General features: G+C 39.7%; 2 protein-coding genes across 3 annotated transcripts; both read left to right on the forward strand.

Moving 5' to 3' along the window:
- The first annotated feature begins 3,965 nt into the window (after positions 1-3,965).
- On the forward strand, positions 3,966-7,227 carry LOC139475759 (death domain-containing protein CRADD-like). Its single transcript, XM_071258962.1, has 4 exons — positions 3,966-4,044; positions 5,219-5,240; positions 5,866-5,935; positions 6,769-7,227. Exons 2-4 carry the CDS (start codon positions 5,235-5,237, stop codon positions 7,098-7,100), a joined length of 408 nt encoding a protein of 135 aa, XP_071115063.1. The 5' UTR covers positions 3,966-4,044; positions 5,219-5,234; the 3' UTR covers positions 7,101-7,227.
- A 2,470-nt stretch (positions 7,228-9,697) lies between these two features.
- Positions 9,698-12,226, forward strand: LOC139475752 (FAS-associated death domain protein-like). 2 transcript variants are annotated; one of them, XM_071258955.1, is made up of 4 exons: positions 9,698-9,746; positions 9,867-10,023; positions 10,790-10,826; positions 11,329-12,226. In XM_071258955.1, exons 3-4 carry the CDS (start codon positions 10,799-10,801, stop codon positions 11,646-11,648), a joined length of 348 nt encoding a protein of 115 aa, XP_071115056.1. In that variant the 5' UTR covers positions 9,698-9,746; positions 9,867-10,023; positions 10,790-10,798; the 3' UTR covers positions 11,649-12,226. The 2 variants fall into 2 exon arrangements, with proteins under 2 accessions (XP_071115056.1, XP_071115057.1); XM_071258956.1 differs by lacking the exon at positions 9,867-10,023 and having other exon boundaries at positions 9,702-9,746.
- The last annotated feature ends 3,026 nt before the right edge of the window (positions 12,227-15,252 follow it).

Below are 15,252 nucleotides of genomic sequence, written 5' to 3' on the forward strand. Positions count from 1 at the left end.
AGAATATATTTTACAGATACAAACTGTTGTTAGATTATAGCTATAAAAATATAATCAAAATGAGCCTAGAGACTCTCTTCAATTTTAGATACTGCAGTAATCTAAACTTGCCAAATATTGTAAACTTGCGTGGGCTATATTTGATATATTTGTTTCAGGGCGCAAGCACAGCAGTCGGGCTGGGACGAGTCCAAATTTATTACCCGGGTACCCAACTCCCAGGGTTCCACTTTAGGTCCCAAGAGATACAAAATGTCCAATTGGGATTTTTTTACCATGGCCTTGGCAAAACATAATTAGTTAGGTACAAGTATTAAAATTTAAACAATCTGGCCATGCATACACTGAAGTTGACCTAAGTTATATCTTTATTCAACCATATGAAAAGTCAGAAGGAATGGGTGCATAGACAGAAAGAAATGCGAACATTAGTGACTTGTAGTGTGACCATACAGATCTAGATAATTTTTGTCATTAAACAATATATCACGTGACTAACCACGGATCCGGGTAGTCCTGTGGGTACCCGGGTCCTTCTCAGGGTACCCGAGTTTCCCGTCCCAGCCCTACAAAGCTGTGTCTTTTTATCCAGACATGACGGAAAGAGTCAAACGTGGGATTGTCGTCACTTTTCTAACAACAAGCAACCCACATGCACGTGCTTGTCCTGTTGTGACGAAATGTGAACATTGTACCTGTACACAAATACTCTTCAAGGATTACTCAGAAGTGGATTGTATGTTGGTTGTAACCTACAACCAGCAATATTCCTCCCAACCTGAGGGGCAAAAGTAAGTGTACCGAGTTTCTATGTTTATGTAATTAAAACATATGATGTTAAATTTGATTAGGTCCATTTAACCATCACTTAAATTTCTGCAACATTTTCTAAAAAGTAATCTGTGGCAGGGTAATTTGGTGTAAAAACAAAACGGTTCAATGAAGACTAGGAAGGAAATGAATTTGCAATCACGTGACCCTTACGATGTTCGAAAAGGTGTAAATGAATTGATTTTTAAGATAAGATTCCTTAAGATACTCATCAACAGGGGTGTATTATGCGAATTTATTTTTGATAATTTCTAAAAGGTTTAAATATATTTTAAAAAATAAAACCCTGTGGAATTAATCTATGAGTGCTGACTAAGTGCCAGTAAAGTTATTTTTTATATAATATTGCTAAGTTTAAATATTTTCAATTGAAAATACAGTAAACTACGGTTATAACGAACACGCTTATAACGAACTGACGGATATAACGAATTTATTTTTTGGTCCCGGCCATTGCTGTATATATGCTGTATATATGCTTATAACGAACTACGGTTATAACGAACCGAAATTAGCAGTCCCTTTGAGTTCGTTTTAACCGTAGTTTACTGTATATTGAACATATATGATAAAATCAACTGGGAGGTGTAGTTTCTTTTGCTCCTCTGTTTAAACACCTGGAACACAAGTAAGGACATGTTACTGTATATTTCCATATCAAAGAGACATTTAAAAAAATAGAATCTTGTATTTCTTATGAAATGAAACATATTTGTTTTTGTTTTACCACGTGACAAACTCATATCGAAATGGAGAAACCGAAATCGATTATAACATATTTTGTAACTTTTCCATCGCAACAGTATTGAACTTCCCTTTCAACACTACCTGTGCATCTTCACGTAACATCATGTGACCCAGTCCTTGTGACTTGATGGAGGGACACTGAGTTCTTATACCAACTTATTTTTGTTTGTGTGTTGTTTAACGCCGCACTCAGAAATATTCCAGCTATATGACGGCTGTCTGTAAATAATGGAGTCTGGACCAGACAATCCAGTGATTGACATCATGAGCATCCATCTATTCAATTGGGATATGATGACATGCATCAACCAAGTAATTTAAGCGAGCCTGACAACCCGATCCCGTTAGTCGCCTCTTACGACAAGCATGGTTGCTGTTTACAGTAAGCATGGGTTGCTGAAGACCCATTCTACCCTGGATCTTCACGGGTTAGTGATATTACTGAAACACCGTACCCTTATCAGTAGGGCTTCAAAGAGTACTCGAGTACTCGGGCACGGGCCGAGCTTAGTGGGACGAGTACTCGACCAAGGCAGATATAACCCTAATTTGGTCCACTTTCAATAAGTAAATAGAAACGTGTCTTTATGTAACTTTCTTTTTCATGGGTCATCAATTAAATCATATAAAAGTGACAATAGCTTTTCTTTTAGTTAATTTTCGAAACAATACACTTATTTACACCATTTCATAAGGATATTTCCTGGTTTAAAACGTACTTTATTTCTTGTTTAAAAGGGATGTTTTACGAAACTATTAAACTGTCGCAAGCAGTAGACCTTTTCATTCTAAATTAGCGTCGTAACGTTGATCATTATTAATTCAATAGTTTCATAAGATATATGTAACTGGACATCACTTTATTGAATATTAACTTTGTGTTACTGTATCTCATTCTAATTATCTCTTCAAATGTCGGGAGAACGTCTTATAAAAGTCAACTATAAATTTACAAGCCTAGTAATCTTTCAATGTTTTGTTTTCAATTAAGAAAAAGGTAAATACTATCTTCTGAATTTGTGATAACATTGAAAATGTTACTTTTAACTTATTATCTATATTTTGTCATTTATTGACAATTTCCTTCGGCGCTGGTATCAATTGATCTTATACCTCAGAAGCCAGCCCGCCAAAATCCAGCCAATCACCAATCGCAACTTACATCACGTGACGATCACGCGTGCAATATTTTTCACCCTGAACATGACGTGTGTTACATTGAGATGTAAACGATTTCTTTTCTCAAGTTAACACTTCCTATTTTAAAGAAGCTTCAGCGAATCAGAACACAAATTTCAAAGGTATCTTATTTGATACGCGATCACATTGGTTTTCTTAGTGATCTACGAGGTCATTGTGACTCTTTCATTTTGTATACGCTAGGATAATTGCCAATTTTACTGAACAGATAGATAATTGCGGGTACTCGAGCACGAGCCGAGTCTTACCCCGGGTACCCGAGTCCATATTTTTGGACCCGTTGAAGCCCTGCATATTAGTGTACAGTTTCAGTGATAGTAAATACAGAATAATATCGACGCAAACCTGCATATCAGACTCACATATTACATCACGTCCATCCATCTTGTCAATTTCAAAATGTTCTATCACGTGACCAGAGGAGATACTCACTTGGAACAGACTTGAACTGAGAGCTGGAGTTAACACAATGCTGTTAAGTGATAATTCCCATTTTCCTCACAATAATGACGTGAAACTTCATCAGGACATAGAACAAAGTCATCACCTGGGTGATCCTAGAACCTTAGGGGTGGTCGGGTAGCCTAGTGGCCGAAGACCCGGGTTTGATTACCGACATGGGTACAATGTGTGAAGCCCATTTCTGGTGTCCCCCGCCGTGATATTGCTGGAATATGCTAAAAGCGGCGTAAAACCATACTCACTCACTCACTCCTAGAACCTTAAGTCAATTTTGCCCAAAAGTGGAGATAGAACAAGCTCGTATTTTATATGCACCCCTAATTATGGGCAATTAAATTCTGGAAAAATATATCTGTCATATATAAACTTTTCATGTATAAATAAAGAGACTAATATGGGTCATGCGTTTCATTAATATAACAACCCTGCTTCAGGGGAGTGTGTGCTGTACCTAAATGAACTAATTTGTATGAATGTTAAATCTGATTCTGAAAGGGACCCCTAGCCCCATTGATCCACGTATGTGGTAGGTCACACAATTGATATGATTGTCCCATAGAAGTATTTCTCTCAAATAAATCTATGTAACTGGTGAACTTGGAAAGAAAACATCGTAACAATTCAATGGTGGGTTATTCATTCAGCTAACTGACTCGCGTACAGCCCCGTATATCTCTTTTTTTCACATCACAAACCCACCAGGAAGTATTTCTCTCCATGCTGTGACGATTTGCGCAGCGACACACTGAGGTAACGGCGGTACGCTACGAGAAACTACCCACCCCGACACCCTCGCCAACCCAGGTCAGTAAAGCGGTTAGTAGAGACTTTATATATGTCCTATAAGCGCTTCATGAAACACACTCCTCATCATATGTGTAACAAGACGATACTGTGATGTCGTGTGCGTTTCAAATAAACGTTTTGAAGTGATAATATACGATGTCGCCACAATAGAGACACAGTGCACCTGCCCTGCCAAAACTCACAATGGTGTTAGCCCTACAGACATACGTGCTAGTGACGTCTATACCTTAACATAAAGTTACGGGTTTGACACCAATGGCTGTGTTGTTAATTTGGCTGTTGTAATCATGGACACTGTTGTAGTATTGACTGTTGTGGTCCAAGAGACTGTGTCGTGGTATTGACTGTTGCGGTCCAAGAGACTGTGTTGTGGTGTTGACTGTTGTGGTCCAAGAGACTGTGTTGTGGTATTGACTTTTGTGGTCCAAGACACTGTGTAGTTGTATTGACTGTTGTGGTCCAAGAGACTGTGTTGTGGTATTGACTGTTGTGGTCCAAGAGATTGTGTTGTGGTATTGACTTTTGTGGTCCAAGAGACTGTGTTGTGGTATTGACTTTTGTGGTCCAAGAGACTGTGTTGTGGTATTGACTTTTGTGATCCAAGAGACTGTGTATTGGTATTGACTGTTGTGGTCCAAGAGACTGTGTTGTGGTTTTGACTTTTGTGGTCCAAGAGACTGTGTAGTGGTTTTGACTTTTGTGGTCCAAGAGACTGTGTTGTGGTATTGACTGTTGTGGTCCAAGAGATTGTGTTGTGGTATTGACTTTTGTGGTCCAAGAGACTGTGTAATGGTATTGACTGTTGTGGTCCAAGAGACTGTGTAGTGGTATTGACTTTTGTGGTCCAAGAGACTGTGTTGTGGTATTGACTTTTGTGGTCCAAGAGACTGTGTAGTGGTATTGACTTTTGTAACGTGATCATAGAGATTGTGTTGATATATTGGCTGTTTTAGTCCTAGAGATTGTGTTGATATAATGACTGTTTTAGTCCTAGAGATTGTGTTGATATATTGACTTGTGGTCCTAGCGATTGTGTTGTTATATTGACTGTTGTGGTTTGTTATATTGACTGTTGTGGTCTAAGAGGCTGTGTTGTGGTATTGCCTGTGTTGTGGTATTGTTGCTGCGATCCTAGAGATTGTCTTATTATATTGACTGTTGTTTGTTTCAGCAGTACAGAAGAAGATATGTCGGTAAGTCTGCTGCGCTCTTCTACAAGTTGTAAGTACGACTCACAACACATATTTATGCTGCGGTATTAATGGATTAACTACCACACGAAAACGTTATGAAGAGCAACACACAAGACGAACCTGGAATTCGAAAACACGAGCATTGGTTTCTGGCGAGCCGAAGGGAGGCAACTCTGACCGCGAATTCCAGCACCTTAGGCGACTTGGGCACCAGAGTTCAAATTGGAATGCGTGAAACTTGATAGAATGGTTAGATAGTAGGTTAAACAGGATGGTGATCAACGTCTCGGATGTGTGTTAAAAAACAGTAGATTGATGGCGTAGAGTAAGAAACGTGACAGTGTTCAGGTAGGGTGTTGAGTCGTTCCACTTCGCATGGTAGAAAGGAGCTCGGTTTGGTTCCTCTCATACTCACGGTGACTTGACACTGCCCAAAAAAGTGGTAACCTGCTCCTTCAGCTGTTGTGGTACCATACTATTTACCATCACTTCAGAAAAAAATGTCTTCAGTCCCTTTAGTATTTATGTAACTGCTACATGGACAATCGGGTGATGCTGAAATTATACTTAGCTGTGTACATTGAACAAGACCATACATACTGCACACTTGTGCCATCTCCTTCAGAGTGACGGAGCTGGGGCCTCTGAAGATACTGGCAGTCACAGTCAGGAACAGGAGGAGGCATGTTTTCCGGGTAGGTATAGATATAGACACTGTACAAAAACGAGGAGATATCACTTGCGGGTAGGTGCTGATATAGACATTGGAACGACTTTCAAATGGAGGCTTCAAACCAGGCAGGTGGAGATGTAGACATGGTTCCGAAACGAGGAGACATTACTTGCGGGTAGGCGCAGATATAGACACTGGAACGACATTCAAATGGAGGCTTCAAACCAGGTAGGTGTAGATAAACAGGATTCCGAAACGAGGAGACATTACTTGCGGGTAGGTGCAGATACAGACAGGGTACGAAAACAAGGAGGCATTTTATCCGGATGGGTGTATATATAGACAGGATACCAAAATGAGGAGACATTACATGCGGGTAGGTGCAGATATAGAGATTGGAACGACATCCGAAAGGAGGCTTCACACCAGTAGGTGTAGATATAGACAGGATATCAAAACGAGGAGACATCACTTACGGGTAGGTGCAGATATAGACAAACCAGTGAAACAACGGTATTAATGTATCCAGATCGTGATGATACATGATGCACATCGTATCCCAATTGCAGGAATCGATGCTCATGATGTCAATCACTGGATTGTCTTGTCCAGGCTCGATTATTTACAGACCGCCGTCATATAGCTGGAATACTGCTGACTCCGGCGTTAAACAACAAACAAAAGAACATGGTGCACATGATGTAGACATCCGTGTAATATACATATATATGTTTAATTTAACTAGGTTATAAAAATGGATGTAATGAGAGGGTAACAGCAAATCTAATCTTATCTCAATGCTACTACCCAGAACAAATCCATGAATTATTTTGTGATATTTTATTGCATATGAAGCTTGGTTCCGGAGGTCTGTTCCGGAAAACCGACAACGACAAAAGTTGACCCAGAAGTCACTGATGATGCTCGTCCCTTTTATTGGCGGAAACTGGGAGTTTGTGGCAATGGAACTCGACATAACTGCTGCCCAGGTAGAGAAGTTCAAGAAGGCAAATCCGGGATCCCCTGACTCGCAAATGATGAATGTATTCCTGAAATGGCTGCAGGCGAGAGGGTCCGAAGCTACTCTAGAGGCGTTTGTCCGAGTTCTGTGGAAGTGCAATAACCTCTGTACAGTGGACTGGGATGGTATAGAGAAGATCCTCATCAACGGAAACAATATGGACTAGACACACTTTAGGAACCGTGAACAAATGAAACAGTCAATGTTTTGTTGTTCACAGGCGTAACTTGTATGCGAAAGAGGTATAATAAGATATGAAAACAGTTCTGTTTCAAGTGGTGTTTGATAATAAATTGTCGTCATTTTTATACGCCTGCTTCTTATGGTTGTTTTCTTTTAAGTTTCATAGTACAATACATGCGTTCCTGGAAGGGATTCCCAAACAAAATGAGAGAGGTGGTAGGTTATGTAGGGCCAATGGTGAAACTCATTTGAGTGTGTGTGTGTGTGTGTGTGTGTGTGTGTGTGTGTGTGTGTGTGTGTGTGTGTGTGTGTGTGTGTGTGTGTGTGTGTGTGTGTGTGTGTGTGTGTGTGTGTGTGTGTGTGAGTGAGAGAGAGAGAGAGAGAGAGAGAGAGGGGGGGGGGAGAGAGAAATTGGTTTAACGCCGCATTTAACAGTATTCCAGTTATATTTATGTCAGCTTTTATGAAAGCCCGAAGTGATGCAGGTCTCAGACGTTTACAACTTCGGTGAAACCCACGAGCACGGGTATGGTGCTGACAAACCTAGACACATAATCGGGGCGAACTGGGATTCGAACCCACAATCATAGGTATTTGGCGTACCCCAGGGACGCAACACTACACAGCGAATCGCGGCGCCCAAAGCCCCGTTTACACGACCACGTTTACTTATATAAGTAAATATACTTACGTAAGTATATATACTCACCTAAGTAAAAGTGGACGTGTAAACGCATTTGTTTACGTAAGCAAATATACTCCAGGAGTAATTTACTTCACCTCAAGAGGTCGTGCAAAAGTATATTTACTTATAAGCAAATATACTCTTGGAGTAAATATTCTCATGTGAGTAACATTTGGCTCTATAAACAGGGCTTTAGACGACTGGGCAGGCCACCCGTGTCACCTCATTTGGATGGGTTCATATTCACAACGTTTTAACTCAATACCAAAAAATGAACACGACACACTTTCATGACGATAAAAGAAGACAATAGAGCAACCTGAATTTTTCTGGAATGTATGCAACAATTGGTTTCCATACCGCAAAACAGGGTAACAACAAGTACAGTTTACAGTGACCCGGACCGCCTCCGTGGTCTAATGATAAAGCGTCCGCCCTGAGAGCAGACGGTCGTGGGTTCGATTCCCGGCCGCGTCATACCAAAAGACGTTTAAAAATGGTTCTTGTTGTTAAAACATGGACTGGTCGGCTCGGAGTCAGTATCCACACACTAACACACTAACACACACTAACACACTAACACAGAGAGAGAGAGACACACACACACACGTGCATGCAGGTCGCTATATGAGTACAATGATCTAGGACGCGACGTTAAAAACCCATTTCACCTCATCCTTTTAGGGATCCATTCATATAATTTGCATCACTATTTTGCCTTTTACGCCCATTGGTTTCAGCAGATATTCTTGACTGATTTTCTGGCGTTACGGTTTTGAAATTGTGACAAAGACTCCTAAAAATACTCCCTATTCAGTATAAGATAAAACAAGGTATCTATGTTCGATCTTTATGTTCAGTACACATATACTGTATTCGACAGCAATAAGTCAATCGATCATCATCAACTAAAATGTATAAATACAGTAAACTACGTTTATAACGAACACGCTTATAACGAACTGTTGCATATAAGGAACTGTTTCTTGGTGCCGTCCATTTTCTGTATGGATGTAGTACATATGCTTAGAGCGAACTACAGTTATAACGAATTAAAATTAGTGGTCCCTTTGAGCTCGTTATAACCGTAGTTTACTGTATAAAGATTAGTTAACACATTTATTGAAAGTTAAAGTGCCTAATGCTTAACGTTTTAATCATGACGATATATAAATTCAAACTCGATAATGAAATATTATCTATCATACATGTATGCATTACACGCATTTACAGAATGAATGAAATGGAAACCAAGGTTTATTTCTGTCGGCAATACAATTGATATAAGTAATAAAAATTAACCGAAGCAATTAGTTTATTACTATATACAATTTTACTAGAAAATAACTTAATTTAGAACATCAAATTTGCACCAAAACTATTGTTTTGAGAAATGATCAATCGAAAGACACTTCTGACCCTGAATGACATGGTCTTTCATCCGCTTATAGCAAGCCCTATTATAATAAACAAGCAATTCTCCACTGAAAATATGTTGATCCTGAGGCAAATTCGATGCATTAATTATATATATTTTTAAAAAGAAAGAATGCTTTCTTTTTTTCACCTCGTAAATTTACGTCAGTATTGTAAATATCAGAACTCTGCCTCCAAAAGCAATAAAATCATAAAAATAAGAACGTGTTTTCCCAAATATAACAGTTGTTACATTAAAATTATATTTAAAAAACACAACTATATGCTTCCTTTTTCACCTTTACGGCAGTGTTGTAGACATGTTAATGTCAGAACTTTGCCTCCAGGCTTTCAGAGCTAGCTTCCTCGAAAGGAGCCAGCTATTACGACTGCGCATGTGCAACCAAGGAATCTCCTTGCTATGAATAACGCAAAAGAGACATTGGCTGTGACGTAAAACGCGTCATAATCACTGCTCATTTGCATATTTCCTGCATGGACAAAAATGCGTAGTGGTATCACACACAGGTAGTTATATATATATATATGTATGTACTAGTTTCACTCAGTTCTGTCTCTGATGCTTCTCCCTAACCTTACTTGATGAACATTCAAATGTCAATATTTACTCATATGACCTTATTTCAGTACAACCCGTGTGAACTCTCCTACGTATCACGTTGCGGTAAATGGCGACCACTGGCCCGCAGTGGCGGTAAATACATGCAACCGCATACGTCGGCACGCAGTTAACTGGTGACGAGGTGTGATACAGATTGCTGTTGCCGATGTTGGGGATACATAGGTGTGTTTAGGATATACACGTTGGGTTGCTATCACTGATCGTATCATATGTAGAATGCTTGATGTGACGCGTGCCACATATAGACAGTGACTTCCGGGTTTGTTGTTTGGTATCTCCCCGGAAAGTCCGCAAGGTGGCTGGATAATGTCAACTGTAGAAAACGGGGATATTTGCACACCTTGGCACCACGTTGATAGTGACTGAGTGAGTATGGTTTTACGCCGCTTTTAGCAATATTCCAGCAATATCACGGCTTCAAACATTGTACCCATGTCGGGATTCGAACCCTGGTACTCGGCGTGACAAGCGAACACTTATACCACTAGGCTACCCGGTCGCCCACCCCGTTTAGAATGAGTGAGTGAGTGAGAATGGTTTTACGCCGCTTATAGCCATATTACAGCAATATCACGGCGGGGGACACCAGAAATGGGCTTCACACATTGTACCCATGTCGGGAATCGAACCCGGGTCTTCTGACGAGCGAATGCTTTAACCACTAGGCTACCCGACCGCCCCTACCACGTCTAGAACTCAGACAATAGACTGTAAGTTTATCGTTGTTTATTGAGTTTTTGATAGAAACGATTGTGCTGATAAATATAACCACACACAAAGTCATGAGACACAGGTGATGTTTTGTGGAGAATGAAGCCAAAAGAAATAAACCAATAACATAGCAATCAGGTAGCACAGGCCTGTTGTGTAGAGAAACTCAGCCACTCTTAGCTAAAATGTTTCATTGTTCTCTGGGTTTCATTTCTAGTGCCTGGACATGGATCAGCAGGACCCTCCAATTCCTGGTATGTTGACTGGGCTTTCATGGTTCACAGCACAATCTCAGTATCTTGCAAACTACATATCATTTTAACCATAGACAATGTAGATCAAGATGTCACAATATCTATCAATATCTGACAATTTAGGCCAACACTTGTTGTACTAGTTATAGAATATAATATCTCAGTCTAGTTTCATATGTGGATGAAACATGAGAGAAGCTTAATGGAGAAACTTCATATAAGAGTATATGAACTCACATAGCAAACTGTAATGTACTTTTGTTTCAAGTACACTTTGTCCTAAGGGCTGGGGACATAAGTTTCCCACTCTTGCTATTCCAATGAGAGAAGAAATCACATTACTCATTTTCACATGTATAAAAGGATGAAATCTGTCCTTAGACGGGAAAGTTTTTTCTGAGCCATTCATTTCCCATCCATCTATAGTTCAAGATTAAGAAAAATATATGGGAGAATGATTTACACATAGTTATTTTTACTGTGTTCTTTTTTGCATATGAAGAATGGTTCCGGGCAATGGCTCATGACCAAAAACAACGGATCGTGACTGACAAGTTCATTGGGAGGATTGCAAAACATATCGGGGCAGATTGGGAGCTGATAGCAGCAGAAATGGACATCTCTAGGCCCAAGCGAGAAGCTATTGTAGCCAAACACCCAAGATCCATCCAGCTACAAGTTGCTGGAGCATTCACCACATGGAAACAGAAGAACTCACGTCAAGCTACAATTGCATCATTGATTCAAATCTTGTGGCAGTGCAATGACCGGTGCACCATCGACTGGGACGATATCGAGGAGGTGGTGATGGGGGATTGGTGATGGGAATTGGTGATGGGGAATTGGTGACTGTCTCTATAAACATGAAGCCTGTCAGGACATAAAACATTTGTGGATAACAATTTCTTCTTTCTATAGATACCACAGGGCTACTTCTTGTCCCTTTACATTCAACTGATGTAGGTGCAAAATATAGTCGTTATAAAGAAGTTGTCATAAAAGTTAAAAAGATGTTGTCATAAAAGTGTTTTTTTACTTCTTGTTACCAAACAATGGACTATGAAGCCAATGTTATAATCATTTGTGCACTATATGTGCAATTGATCTGTAATGACGAGCATATATATCGAGCTATCCGTTGTTGGAGTATGAATGGTACCTTCATATTAAACAGTTTTATATCTGTGCTTAGGATTTCTTTTCTTGCATTTGTCTACTTTTGCTCACCAATATTACATATTCCGACCGCTTTGGTTTTCTATCTATGTCGCGTTAATTGTTGTCAGTAATTATAGTCTGTCTACAGATAATTTGAAGCAAGAGTCAATCCGTGTAGAATTTAAATATCCTATTTTCGAATACTGAACTTGAAGCTATTCAAAGTTGTGATTTTGATGTACTCACAAGACCAGCCATGTATATATGTACACGACATGTCAGTTTAATGTGTGATTAAACTATAACACAACTGGAGAAGTCTAATGGGAAAACTAAACATTTGGTTCCGTTTAACAGGCAAGACAAACGAGACGAACACTTTGTAGGGTTGTCTCCCTTTACTTGTGACACTCTGCTGGATCGCCATGTAGCAAGGCATGTATATATGCCACCCTCTCTCTAACCCTTTTATAATCATATCGCTGTGTGCAGCTGCACACGCACTGAACGGGAACCCTCGTTTCATGTCACGTGACTGCCCTGTTATTATTCAGGGAATAATTCAAGCGGAATTACAAGTTACGAGCTCTTTACTAGGGCGGACCAAGCTCCAGCATTAATCTGACACTCTTATAAACTTATATGCTGTTCAAAGCCACGTTAAATCTAACACGCTCTCTCACTCAGCCTATGAAAGGTATGGGGTAATTTCTTTGCGACTATGTGATAACGTTGGTATATAAACACTTTGGTAGACTCATACTGGCACACACGTGTGCTCGCTGGAATGTACGCACTCACATAAACGCACACATACACAGATACACACGTGGGCACGCGTACTGCCCTTTCTCTATTCTGTCTGCTTGCCACCGAGTTATTTCGTCAGTTGCGTTGATCGATGCACATGATATCAACCACTGGATTGTTCGGTCCAAACACGATTATTTACAGACCGCCGTCATATAGTTGGAAATTTGCTGATTGTGGCGTTAAACAACAAACAATACAATGGTATCAGACTCTGTTGTGAGCAAGCGCATATTGTCTTCTTTGAACCAAACGTTCAAAGACACATTTAATCATTAAGGAAGTAACAGCATTGATCATGTGACGTTTGCAACGTGCTGAACGTTTACGTGTCATAGGCATGGTACAGGTGGACACTCGTCAGACGTTCGTTGCCGGAATGTTGCAATTTTTCAATCTGTCGTCAGCAGATTGTGGACCCAAAACCAACAAACACATAACGTCGATGAACGACGCCGCTTTGGACGCCTAAGGGCAACCACTCCAGCCAAGGCCAGATTGGTCTGAACAATGACATTAAGAAACCGTTTGCAAACTGTCACCCAGTACAGGAACCGGTTGCAACCGGCAACTGGTGTAAGGGTTCATGCCCAGACTGTGAGAAATCCCACAACTTAGTGCACGTCGGTTGAATCTGATGCGTCATTGGTTTAGGGAACGTCAGCACTGGGATAATCTACGTCGGGCTAATGTGATGTTTTCTGACGAATCGAGGTTCACTCGGGCTGCTCAAGTAGGTTAAACTGAACTTCATTACTAACAGGCAATACTATTGCATGATACACAAATATGTCCCTTTCAGGATAGTGATATCGAAAATCACCGAGAATCCTACTACTAAATTACGGAATTTGCCCATACTTCTTATTGAGTAATAGTTATTCAAATGGAAGCCCTGGGCTTAAACGTAAAACATGCAATGATCTTAAAAATACACATGGCACCGAATTTGACATCAACAGTTTAATACAACAGTCGGAAAAAAACGCTGCACAGCTAGATCTGTTGGATGGGAATGACCTACCATGCCGTTATTATTCACATTCTCAACACAGTGTCTCTCGTCTTAAATTACCACACCGCGTTTTCTTTGCATACCCGAGTGTGGCTTGTAAATTTGAAAGCCTTCAACAACACTCATTGGGAGTTTGTGGCTGGCTAAGATGAGCCAGGCATTTATATGGTTTTACAAGGTTTCATGCATACACTGTATCTGTCGTGTTTTTGAGCATTTGAGACCCATTATATAAAGCATCAAAGGCTTAAATGAATGATTTCACGTTATGGGATTTAACAAGTTGTTAACACTTACTGAGTCTGAAGTCGTTTTCCAGGGTTAAGATCTAGAGAAGTGTGCTGATATCAAGTCAGCACACATAGGAACTGGCAGGGGCAAATCAAGATCGGGATCATAGGATCTTTTCACGATATGGGGACAAGTAACTTAATTATCAGAAGTAATGAAGAAGCAAGGTGTATAGTCATAAGAGATAAACAAGCTGCAAACATGTAAACGTTTAATTTAAGCAAATTGACAACTCCCGACTTATATCTACAGCAAGTACAAAACAGATGCATGTAAACGTTACATATCGAGGATCTACTGTAACACAATAATTCAATCAACTCAAACAGGACACTCTAAAGACATTTATTTTATTTGGAATGAAATGTCAATAACACTTTTGATGTAACTTCCGCTTTGTACAAGGCAAGTAGTTGATAATATAAATGTTATAACTAAATACATTAGTTAAGATACACGCAAATGTTCTGACAGACACAATGACTCTTGTGTTGGTCAGTTTTAACTTTAAGATCTCTTCATGATTCATAACAATCTCATTCATTGCACACTCTTACAGTTACACACCTGAGCGCCCGGCACATGTGACACTTGCGCAGTGCAGATGCGCAGCCTATGCACGAGACAGGATGGGCACAGGGTAGAAATAGAACACATCACAAGACTAACATTACATGAAGCTAAAAAGCAACTCGTGATTGTTGTTGAGGGTATGTTTTGAATTTCTAAATTACTTCATAAATTTGTTGTAAAGTCAAACTACACTTAAGTACTTGGGACTGTATTTTCAATTGTATTTATTGCTGATATACGACTCTTGATGCCAAATATGTGAATATTGATAAACACTTATGTATGACCTCTATGTGTTGCAAGCTTTTGTTATGAGAAAGTTATCCCGAATATGACTCAAAATAAATAATCAATATTCACCAGGGCTCGATTTAGCAACATAAAACATACACCAGTGGGACCTATCATTGAAAAGTGCAAACTAATATTTATTTCTACAAGGACTAAATGCATGTAAAAAATAATATGTGTGTCTTGACTAGCCTTTAATTGTCCACACAACATCGACCTTTGAACACACTTATTACATCTCAGCTTGATTTACCATACTACATCACTAACCCCTATGTTATGTGTAAT

This window comes from Haliotis cracherodii, unplaced genomic scaffold (assembly GCF_022045235.1).
Source record: "Haliotis cracherodii isolate W230 unplaced genomic scaffold, xgHalCrac1.p SCAF_3, whole genome shotgun sequence".
NCBI lineage: Eukaryota > Metazoa > Mollusca > Gastropoda > Lepetellida > Haliotidae > Haliotis > Haliotis cracherodii.